Raw genomic sequence first — 12,848 nt, forward strand, 5'->3', positions numbered from 1 at the left:
TTCCACACTCCACCTTAAAATTTCATCATTTATCTAAATCTTGGTTTTCCAATAAATATGCTAAGTCTGTTCAAGAGAAGAATGTTGCATATTATAACTGACTTCTTTCCAAATCTTCAGTTTCATTTTCTGCCTACACCAAAACTCAAAACAATTCTAAAGCAATTATTAGTTAGTCCAAATTAGCTTTCAAACAGGCTAAGAATATAAAACTTCTTCTTGTCCAAATGGTAGTTCAGTATTCTAGTCTCTTTCCAAACCTGTTGGTCACAACTTTTGCCCATTGCTCTTCCCACCTCGGTCAAAACTCGATTGTTCTAGGCCACTTCAGCCAAAGTTAAAGCTGACCTGCTGGCATCTTTTTGTTCGAACTGATGCATTGATGATCTTGGTAAACCACCTCCCACCATTCGCATTACACTGCATCCAATGCCTTCTGCGGTCTTCCATCAAAAGGATGTCAGAAGAATTTTGATGCCGAGAAAGCTCCAGGTCCTGATGGTATTTCTCCACTTGTTCTCGAAACCTGCATTCCTGAACTAAATCCTGTTCTATGTCGCATTTTTTCATATTCTTTTTCCAAAGGTGTGTTTCCTTCTACTTGGAAATTTTCTGTTATCCAGCCAGTTCTTAAAAAGAGTGACAAATCCCTCCCTTCTAATTATCATCCCATTGCAATTACTTCTACTCATTCTAAAGTAATGAAAAAAATCAATTAAAAGCCAACTCTTAAAATATCTAGAAACCTTCCATCTGATCAATGATCGCCAGTATGGATTTCGTCAATGTTTAAAGTCCTATCTAATCCTATAAAGCAAAATACACAAATTAAAGAAAAATATCTCATATTTAAAATTTTAATTTATGTAACAAACATGCATATACCTGCCCTTCAACTTTTAGTTCCTAATTGTCATCCACTGGTGATATTTTGGCTTATGTGACCCATCTATGGACAAATTCAATGGAAAAGTCTGGTGAAACTCGGGCAGTTGCTCTTGATATTTCAAAGGCTTTTGATCAGGTCTGGCATATCATGGTCTAAATAAGCTTACATCTTATGGTTTGCCAACGGTTTTTTGTAATTGAGTAATTTTTCTAACTTCGTCACTGATGCCGGTGTTCCCCAAGGTTCAGTTGTTTTCTCACTCCTTTCCTCTTGTGTATTAATGAACTTCTTCCATTGACTAGAAATTCTATCCATAGTTTTGCTGATGATAACACATTACATTCCACCTACCAATTTGAGAAATCTTTCCCTGCACAAACAGCTTCAACTTCTCGAAGATCCACTATTAATTCCTTAAATGCTGATCTCTAGGTAATTCTCCAGTGTGGCAAACATAACTTAGTCGATTTCAAACCTTCTAAAACTCAGTCCTGTCTTATTTCTCTCATAATGTATTCTTTTGCTCCTATGCTTATCTTTGATGACATTCCAATTTTTAGGCAAGATAATCCATCTCTTGGTGGTTATCCTGACTTCTAATCTCTCTTGGCATAAACACATTACAGATATTGCTTCCTCTACGGTGTTCTCCCCTGAAAATTTTGCCAGCCAGGTGGGGAAGTGTAATACGTCGCAATATTATAAAATTTTCTGTTCTTTATTAAGCGATCCAAAGCAAAAATTAATTGCACAATTTACTGTTATATGCTCCTGTCACATTGATCTCGATCGCATAGTATGTTTGAATTAATACTGATTGAGATCAGCGAGCAGTACCATACAGTACTGTGGGAATTGCTTAAATTTTAGCCGGGCAGTCAGCTAAATTCACCGGGCAGTGTGCCCATTCGACAGGTCCTGTGAAGAACAATGCTCTACATCTAAAAAAACTGGGTTTTCTCTTTCGCTCTCAGCATTACTTTTGTTCCACATAGCTCTTCACTCTGTACAAATCATAAATCTGCCCTTCCACAGAATATTGGTCCCACATCTGGGGCAGTGCCCCCGAAACCTTTCTCAGGCATCTAGATTCCATTAAATAGAGGACAGTTAGGTTAATTAATGACTCTCTATATAACAGAGTCTCTCAACTCTCTGTCTCATAGACATTCTGTTTCTGCTGCATGCCTTTTCTATAGATACTTCCACGAGCACTGTTCTGAATTGACTTCTATAATTCCCACTCTCTCTTCCAAAGCAGTCTGAACATGCACCACAACTAGTCAATGTCCTTCTACTGTACTTCAAACTCAGAGAACCAACTTTTCTTCTTTCTCATTTGTTCATTCAACTTGTGTTTTCTGGAACAACCTTCCTTCATATGCATTTCCTGAAAATTACAATCTACAGAAATTCAAGTCTAATGTCAACACGTATCTTCTTTCACCTTCTCAACCTTCAACCCATGCACAGTACTAAGTACTATTGGTTTTAATACCTCTTGTGTTTCGAGCTTTTAAAAAAAAAAAAAAAAAAAAAAAAAAAAAGTTCTTTATGCAGGTTTTAAATTTCCTTTACAACTGGCTGATGTATGAGGTGCAAGCCAAAAATTTCTGTACTGTTGTTGTTGTTGTTGTTGTTATTTGTTTGATTTATTGGTGCAAGAGCTACTAAGACCATAATGCACCTATTACAGTCTTTGTTGGTACAGATGTGGTATATTAAACAGATACTGTAGATGGGATGATATTTGTTTATCATTTTCAGGAAAGTAAAAAGATTATTAATATCTTGTTGGACTCTGAAGATCTTCTGTAAGTAAGTTGATTAGAGGAACACAGATGTGAAGACAAAGTTATTTGTCATTCTCTCAAGTATAATGGGCTTTCAATGGTCAGGTATTTTACTGTGAGTTGAGTTTGACAGTTAGTGCATAGTGGAAGGTCATCCCTTGTGAGTAGGTAACTATGAGTTAGGTGGGTATGTCCAATTTGCAATATAGCGAGTATGACTTCTTTCTTCCTATTACCTCTTAGGCCATTGCTTGTGATCATTTTTAATGTGGAACAGTTACTGGTTTTGTTCTCCTGCTGAATGGATAGCCATTTTTTTCTACCAGTACATTGTATGATGTGTTTGTAATCAGTGTAAGGTATCTGGCTGTCTGATGTTATGTGACTAGCATTCTTGGCAGCAAAATCCACTTGTTCATTTTTTGTGATTCCAGAATGTCCAGGTATCCAACAGAAGATTATTCTTTGCTTGTTTTCAAGAAGCTGCACCAACTTCATTCGAATTTGTTGTAGTAAGGGATGACTGGAAGAAATTTTACACAGAAAGGCAGACTCAGCAATCAGTATAGATAATGGTTTGAAGACAAAGACTGTTTTTTCATTCTCTAAAGCCATTAGGATAGCATACAGTACTGTGGTGCCTTATCAAAACATACCACCAAAGGAAGACAAAAAATGTCATTCATTATAGTTTGTGTAAAACAAGAGCCAACCCATGCAATACTAAATATAAAGCTTTTGTGGTGCCATACTATCTGTATACTCAGGCCTCCGTACCCGAGTGGGCAGGAGCGGGAGTGCAGTAGCACAAGCTCTTTGCGTAGACCGGGGTTCAAGCCCCTGACTGCTGAATACGGTCGATCTGCCAACCCGCACTGGACCAGCGTGGCAGATTATGGTCCATTTCCCTCAACATGAATTGTTGAGGAGGCTTCCATCCTGCAGTGGGTTGATAATGGCTGCACTTTACTTTTTACTTTTACTATCTGTATGGTATTATGGCACCACAGATGTTTAAAGATAGTATGGTAGCACAACAGTATGTTGTGCTACCATACTATCTTTAAACGTTCTAAATATTTCCCCTACCCTTCCTGAGAAGTGAATGACACAGGTCCAGTCACCATTCTTAATATTTAAAGTCCCTGCAGTTTCAACATTTTCACAAATAACAAAATTATCCACAGCAGAAAAGTGTGCCCACATGGCACAAACTAACCTAAAAGTCCAACTTCTTCATTTACTTTTACTTTAAGGAAGATACAGTCTTTATTTACTTCATTAGCAAATTCAGGAGAAAAATTAAAAAGTGAAATCCATTTCATAATTTTTTTTCCTTCTGTAACTAGGGGCTTTGTTTCTTCTCCATTAACCATTCCACCAGAAGCAAAGCAATGTGACATAATTTTTCTTAAAGTTGCACTTTTAGTACTTGGTAACTCATATTACTAAGTTCAAATACTTTTTTTGCAGACTACGTTTTGCTTTTGTGTTGTGGCTCAGTTCTTCTAACCACTAAGATTATGTGGATTTACATGTGGGTTGATCCAGGTGAGATTAAGTTGAGCTTGGCAAGATGTCATATTCTATGACACAAGAATCCTGATGATTTCTTCAAACAGTTACAATATATGAGAAAAATATGAATTATAAAACTCAACAAATAGGTCTCTCAGAAGTCAGAGAAGTCATATGTATTGAGACCCTAAGGATTATCATGTAATAAAAAATAAAAGACCAATAATAACCTTTTTCTAACAGTTGTAAAGAGACCAATGTGTCTTTTTAAATATTTTAAAAGTTAATCAAGATTCTGAGAAAGAATCTTGGTTACCTTTTAAAATATTGATATTGTAATATAATCATTACAATATCAATAACTGACAACAAATACATAGTTAAGTTTTCTTGCATATCTAAGTTTTGCCCTAAAGGTAAAAACACAAGTTTCTGGCCATTAACTTGTTTACAACTTCAAATGAAGTTCATGGCCATCTGTTAACAATGCACCGGTCCAATTTTCTGAAATTTCTTCATTCATTCAATAAACCTAAATTGGTGAAATTGTAAAAGCAAGCTAAAAAAAATTCTCTCTACAGTCAATATTTACATGAATTTGGGTAACACTTAACAGTCCTCAATACAGTGTAATTAAATAACCTTGTGAATTAATTTATAAAAATTAATTCAAAAATTGATAAATTAACAGTAAAACACAAAAATAATTATCTATATATGCTCAAAGGTTAAATTGTTTCAATAATAAAGGTTTTTAGGACACACCGTGTGTGTGTGTGTGTGTGTGTGTGTGTGTGTGTGTGTGTGTGTGTGTGTGTGTGTGTGCGCGCGCGCGCTTAACACAGCGATAGTGGTAGTAACTCAAGTATCATGTTCTGAGCTAAACATTAATCAATGATTAAAAATCTGAATTTTTTTTTTTTTTTTTACCTTCCTAAATATAGTCAAACTTTTACAAAAATAATCTCCAAAGTGAATTTTTTTAGAGTTTTTGCACATAAATTGCATGCAATAACCTGCCACTGTCTTTGCAACTATTTGGCTTTTTCTTTGAAGAGTACAGTAACACCAGTCAAGCACCAATGCTGTGTTTATTCAAAGTTTAAGATTCTTTTTATTCTCTCACTAGTTCAATAAACATCTAGTCTTACCCTAGTAGTTTTCGAAAGATTTATTGTTGTTCACACGGCAGATACAATAATAGGAAACCTGATATACTCTCTCTCTCTCTCTCTCTCTCTCTCTCGATGCCACTACACTGCAAGAAGCAGGATACATAGTTTAAAATTTTGTACAGCATGAACCAAGCCAAATTTGAAATTAATTTTTAAATAAACCTCAAAATGGAAGTAACTAATAGCATCAAATATATATATATGTTGTTTTTAAATTTTTAACAATATTTATATATATAATAAGCAGAAATATGTATGCTTGTTTGAAATTTCAAACACTTAAAATGGTCTTTTAAACTGTAAAATGGAAGAGAATAAGAGATTCAAGTTTTCTTGCTATTTCGTCTTTTTTTTTTTTTCTTTTTTTTTTTTTGCAATTTTCAGCATAATTAATATTTTTTTTGTTTTTCTGAAAATAAAAGGTGTAAAACAAGTGCACACTAAAATTTTTAAATTTTTATTAAAACTTAAACTACATACAGTAAGCTGCAGTCCACTAAGGAAAGATGAAATACTGGCAATGTTGATGCAGAATTCAAGAAAAACCCAAAAAATTTTACAAAAATTAAAACAAAGTCAGATACCTGTCAGGTGAACCACCACCATTTTTGCTACATTTAGGGCACCACTACTTGTGTGTGTGGGGGTGGGGGGGGGGAGAGGATGTTTCCTAAACCCAGCTTTCTCATATTTTTGCCTATCCTAATACTAATATCAATACAAAATTTGAAAACATTTACCAACAACTTACTCTATAATCCATTCTTTTCTGTACTGTACTTCCTGAAAACATGGCTGTGTAGCTCGATTCTGAATATCCCAAGCAAAAAATGCATTGTGATAAACGTTCATTTCTGTGCTCGGTTCTTCAGTCTATCCATAAATAATTAAAGGAAAATAAATAATGGATTCAAATGTGATTAAATATTAATCAACTATAATAAAAATATTAAAGGAAAACAAATAATGCATTAAAAAGAGCTTAAATATTAATCAAATAAAAAATAAAAGAAAAATAAATTAGGCATTCAAAAATTGCTTAAAAATTAATCAAAATTTAATGTATTAAATCCTCTACTTTCAGTCTGCTATAAGTCAGAGATTACAGTGAAACTTCCCTTTAATGGACAGCCATGGGGAATGAGAATGTGTCCGTTAGAGAGAAGTGTCCGCTAACAAGAAGTCTGAGGGAGAAAAAAAAAAAAAGAAAGAAAAATCGTTAAACGTTTAATGTAAAATTAAATTAAAATATATACAGATTTTGAACAATATTTTTGTAAATAATATACAATTACATACACAAGAGATAAAGAAAAATCGTTAAACGTTTAAGGTAAAATTAAATTAAATTAAATTACAGTTTATACAGATTTTGCACAATTTTTGTAAATAATATACATACAATTGTGTTATGCATATTATTACTTTATCTCAAGAAAAATACATACAGTAATCACTTATTTTCTTCTGCACCTTCTTCCGGCTGATAATTTTGTTTTCAACATTTGTTTGGAGTGAAGAAACCATCGAAAGTCCTTCAGTATCTTCTTCAGCGGCGAAAAACATTTTTAAACGATTGATTTGTATGAGCGCTTCTTCTTTTTTCATCAGTGGTTCGTCGTTAATATGTACTTCGACAGAATGACCTCCTTCCATTTCTTCATCCTCATGAGGAACTTCTTGAAAAATATCGATGATAATGTCGTTGATATCTAGAGCACCATCTTCTGTAGTGAGGTTTGAGTCTATATCTTTATAGCCAGGGTCACTTGTAGCGGAAGTATCGTACATTATCAATAGATGTTGAAGTTCTTGTTGCTCCACATTGCTGTTCACAACTTCAATTTTTGCGTTTGAGAAGCCAGACTTTACAAAACAGTTCACGACAGTTTGTTTTCTAATTGCGTTTACTGAAGAGGAAATCCATTGAATCGCATCTAGGATGCTGATTTTCTTTGCAAGGTCACTCGCACATGTTACATCGTTCATGTTTGCAATGAGATTTCTTAAAACACGTTTTCTGTAGTGAAGTTTAAAATTTTTTATTATCCCTTGGTCCAAGGGCTGACGCTCTGCAGATGTGTTTGGTGGCAGAAAAACGATTTGAATGTTGGACAATTCAATGTGCGGGTGAGATGCAGCATTATCCATGAGAAGAATAATTTTTCTGTTTTGACGAATCATGTTTTGGTTAAAGTGACTTATCCATTCGCTCATGATATCTCGTGTCATCCACGCTTTTTTTATTAGACTTCCAGTCAACATTCAAAAGATTCAACTTTATGCCCTTGAAACAACGAGGAGTTTGTGGTTTTCCCATAACAAGTGATTGTTCAAAGTCTCCCAGCATATTTGTACACAATTGTACAGTCAAGCGTTCCTTAGAAATTTTTCTGCCCTGGCACTTTTCGTTTTTTAGACTCATTGTTTTTTCAGGAAGAGCTTTAAAAAACAACCCTGTTTCGTCACAGTTGTAAATATCCTTAGCTTCAAAATCACGACATAAATCTTCCAATTTGACGGTCCACTCTGTTACAACCCTAGTATCAACAGATTCACCTTCACCACTTACGGTTTTCCAAGAAATTTTATGCCGAGTTTTGAACTTGTCTAGCCATCCCACAGAAGCTTTGAACTCATTTACTCTCATAGATTTCGCAACCTCCAAAGCCTTTTCTCTAATAATAAGCCCATTAATGGGAATTTTTTTAGCAGGTGTGCGACAAAACCACTCATTGTCAATTTGAAGTCCAACATTGTCAATTTGAAGGCCAGCAGTTTTCGGCAATGATTTTTGAACCTGATTATTTAAGTGTTGCCAAAATTGTTTGAGCAGTTTATTTTTTTTCTTTAGGATGTCGCTTACCTTTGTCTTCCCAATTTTGAATTTTGCAGCGATTGCGAACACTATTTTTTTACCGATCATACGCATTAATGAGTTCGACTTTATCTTTTAAAGTTAAATGTTTACGAGAAGATATTGTGCACTTCACACGACACTGAACAAAACTGAAAACTCAAACTCAAAAGACGAAAGGCCGACAAAATCCCCCCCCCCACACACACACCGAATTCATCAGAAATTTTACACGTGCCTTAAAATTCTTGAAAAAGGGTTTAGAACCGCGGCGTAAACCTTTATAAAATTCAGAGAATCGGAAATAGAAAATAAACACACGATTGAGGCAATATGTGGAAGAAACGTTCCTAGAAAAAGTGCCGTGAGCTCGCCCGCTGTCCGTTATGGGGAGATCAAATTAAGTGCTAATCTAAATGAAACAGTGCAGATTGCCTGTCCGCTTCCGTTACAGAGAATGTCTGCTAGACAGAAGCTGAAAACACGTTAAAACCAACAGAGGAGAGTTGGGGAATTTGAAAATGTCCGTTGTAGAGAGATGTCCATTAAAGAGAGGTGTCCGTTAGGAGAAGTTTCACTGTATTTGCACAAATAGGAAAATGCTTGTAAAAATAAATATAAGCTAACCTAATTAGCTAGTTATTGTTTGTTTGTTATTTGGTTTTTAGGAGCATTAGCAACTAAGGCCATATTGCTCCTCGAATATGCGGTGGTCATTCCCTGACCTTTCCGCATCCTCCGTATTTGGTGGTGACGGCCTCGAACCCCGGTCTAATCAAGAAGCGTGTGCTACGCACTGCTGCTTCTTCCCACCTGGCTACGGAGGCGCAGAGAGACATGCATTAAGAATCTGCAAATAAAAGAACCACTATGTGGCACTGATCACAGTGTATTGATGTGAGATTTAATTAAAGATAATAACTGCCATCAAGGGTAAGGGGAAGGGTTTTTGCTTTCATAAACGAGACTACAGGGTCTCAAACAGTTTTAAATTCTATACCAGTGGGACAAACTAATATTGTTACTAAGTGAAAATTCTAAATGGGAAACATTCAGGGAAATAATCACAGAAGATTTTCATACCAACTAAGAAATACTGTTCAAGGCTTAGATCTAAATGGATGTATTGATCTGAATGGAAACTATTAGATCTTAGACCTAAATAGAAACTACTGAAACATGTGGCAGAAAAGAAATATTCATGGGATGCATATAAATTATCAGATGACACAGAAGCCTGTGGCAGATATAAAGTAGTGTGCAATTAAATCATAAAGTTGGTTAGGCAAATCAAAGCAAAATTCTTTGGCAGATAATTACAAGAAAAGCAGCAATGACTTCGTTACTTATATTAACAGTAGAAGGAAGGGGTTGAAGCTCGTTAGTCCACTTGATGTCGATGGTTTAGCTGTTGATAATCCTGCTCAGGTTGCTGACAGGCTGAATAGTTATTTTGCATCTACACTCACGCATGAGAAATTCTTTAGGGAGGGGAATGCCAGAAGTTTACCAAGTCTAACAGAAAGCTAAATGATTTTGTGATAAAATGAAATTGGAAGAGGAATTGTTGAAGGTAAACACAAAAAAGGCACCTGGGGTAAATGAAGTATATCAATTATATTAAGGATGTATGAAAAGCCTTAGCCATAATTATGAGAGCATCTTTGGATTCATTGGAGTTCCCTGTGAACTGGAGATGTGCAAATGTATCCCAAGTTAACAAACAAGGATCAAAGGTTGGCACGAGTAATTACAGACCTGTTAGATTAACTTCTGTTCCAGGGAAAATAATGGAGTCACTGATTAAAGAAGTAATCAAGGGCAAGTTGAATAAAGGAATGACTAAGTAGAAGACAGAGAGTGGTTATCAATAGGAACTACTATTTGTGGACTAATATTATTAGTGGAGTCTCACAGAGTTCGGGCTGGCACATTGTTGTTCTCAATATTTATTAATGATATCGATGAGGTTTAATATCAGGCTTAATGTCAATTTTGCACATGATACAAAGGTTGGCAGGATGGTTAATGACAGTAATAAAGGTATGCTGATGCAACAAGGTCTAGAAATATTGAGCAGATGAGCCGAGAAATGGTAACTGAAGGTTAACTTTGACCAATGCAAGGTACTTACATATGGGTAGCAGTAATCTCAAAGTAACATATCAACTGTGTGGTAATTACACTCGGGTAACAGAAAATGAAAAGGACCGGAGGATAATTGTGCAGTCAGATATGAAGCTGTCTGAGCTGTGCAGACAGGCTATCAGGACAGCTCATGGGATTTTTTCGATAATACACGAACATGAACTTTACAAGTAGGGCCAAGAAAGTGATTATCCCTTTGTATAATTACCTTATAGGCAATGATCATTACCTTATCAGGTAATGATCATTGCCTGATAAGGTAATGATCAGGCCAAATCTTTCATATTGCATACAGGTTCGGAGACCTCGTTTCAGGAATGATGTATCGGATTGCTGAAGGAAACAAAAAAGGTGATCTTACCAAAAAATGCTTCAGTTCTGCATATTGTATCATCTGGAATCAAGGCACCTGTGTGGAGATCTGATTGAGGTATTTAAGGCTTTGAATGGATTGAATAAGCTAAATGTTGATGGCATTCTTCCACTTTCTCAGACTATTCACATGAGGAGGCATAAATTTAAATTGAGGAAGGATGGTTCAACAACCTTCCATCCATTGTTGTGGAAGTGGATGGTTTGAATAAATTCAAGGAAGAACTATACAAACTATTGAAGGGTATGGATAGGTGAAATAGGATTTTTTTTTTTTTAATTTGTTTTATTATTATTTTTATTTTATTTTATTTTTAACTGATGCTGTATAAGCTTGCTTTCTTTCATCATTTTTCACTATTAATACTAAGAGTAATACTAATAAATGTTATGTAGTGTGGCTTAATGCTTAAAAAGAACCAAGACACAAATGATTAATGTGTTAAACACTAAAGCAGAGCAGTTCCAATTAAATGCTACAAGAGCTACTCCAAAACTAATCATCCATTTTTTTTTTCTTACAAGTGTGATGTTGCACGGAAATGCGGTGCCAGGTTGAAAATTTAAATTTACTGCTAATATCCTGCAAGTTTCCAAAATGCACACAAAGCAGCAGGGTGTAATATACTGTAAAAATGGAAAGATAATGATGCACTTATGAAGTAGTGATGTTAATCAGTTCCTAAATGCAGAGAACGTTACTCTCATTATGATTCACCAACATCTGCAGAACATTTATGAGGACATGACAGTGAACACACTTAGGCAATAGGTTAGGCATGCCAGTGTTGATGGTGGTAGTGGTCTCAAGGACATACCAAGACAGACCACTGTCACACTGCAATGATAGCAGAAAACAAGGTGATTAAATGAATAAACATCTTTGTGAAGACCGATGCTTTAAAAGCTGGAAAATATGTGCAAGAGTGGAAGACAGGAAATTGTGGACTAGGTGAATTCCACAAATACTAATGCCAAATCACGAAGTAGAGAGCCTTGTGCCAATCAGGAGCAGTATGAGACAATGGGCAATAATTTTCCACAGCATCAACTCTGAAAATGAGACCTGACACCACTACGAATTGGAGTCAAATCAGCAATCTATAGAGCGGTGTCACATTGATTCACGACTCAGCCTACTGCTGTAAAAAATCATGATGCGTCATATTTTTTGGGAAAAGAGAGAGAGGAGTTATCCTTATTCATTTCTTGGAAAGGGGAGTGATGATGAATTGTGCTTGCTACAGAGAGAGACAATGAAAAGCTAAAGACATGAACTGGAAGAAAGCCCAGAGAAGAAAGAAAAAATTTTCCTTCAGCATGATAATGCTAGATCCAGTACCGGCATCCAAACAAGGAAGACCATTGCAGAATTAGGTTGCTGCTCTCTGATAAAAGCATTTGTGATCTTTTTTTTTACTATATGGGTATGTATATCCAAGGTAGAGTGGTTTCTCTTAAAGCCAAATTGTCAAGGTAATAATATTTTTCATTTCTGAAGCAGTCAAGTGAATTTTTGGCACAACACACATTAGTATTTTATAAGACAGCTTGTCAAGAATATGGGACAATAATTCTTTGGATTAGAGAGATCATTCCCAGTCTTATGGAATACAACTGTATACCTCCAAGATGATGGAAAGATGTAAAAAAAAAAAAAATGCAATTATAAAAGATTAACAATAAAGGAAAGGTGTTTAGACTTTTGGAAAGGAAAAGTGTTCATACTGTTGGGAGAGCAGTGTTTCACCATTACATAATGAATGCCATCCTGATGTGGAACAGTGTTTATAACTTCATATAAAACTTGAGCAAATTCATATTCTTGAAACTGTCTATTATTGGTAAGTCCTCCTTAGTAGCAAAATTTAGATATGACTGCTTCTCTTTTTCTCTCAATTGTTGGAATTCTGTAGAATACTAAGATGTCAGTTTGAAGGATTCTGCCAGAGTATTAGCAATTTCATCTTCAGTAGTTATGTTCAGCAGGATTGGGATATGAAAATCATCATGATACTTATTATCATTTAATGACTGAACTTTCTTCCATATTATTCGCATTTCCATATTTCTATTAATGGGGGAAGGGCGATCCA

General features: G+C 35.3%; 1 protein-coding gene across 1 annotated transcript in view; it reads right to left on the reverse strand.

Annotated features, from left to right (window-relative positions):
• The window catches only part of LOC150086960 (KICSTOR complex protein SZT2-like), a 1,378,951-nt gene that overhangs the window by 1,261,900 nt on the left and 104,203 nt on the right, over positions 1-12,848 (reverse strand). The window contains exon 9 of the mRNA XM_090372336.1: positions 6,127-6,248. Within this exon, the coding sequence (XP_090228462.1) occupies positions 6,127-6,248 (122 nt within the window). The remainder of the gene's footprint in view (positions 1-6,126; positions 6,249-12,848) is intronic.

The sequence above is a fragment of the Mastigoproctus giganteus genome, chromosome 4 (assembly GCF_048544385.1).
Source record: "Mastigoproctus giganteus isolate SK-2022 chromosome 4, ASM4854438v1, whole genome shotgun sequence".
Taxonomy (NCBI): Eukaryota; Metazoa; Arthropoda; class Arachnida; order Uropygi; family Thelyphonidae; genus Mastigoproctus; species Mastigoproctus giganteus.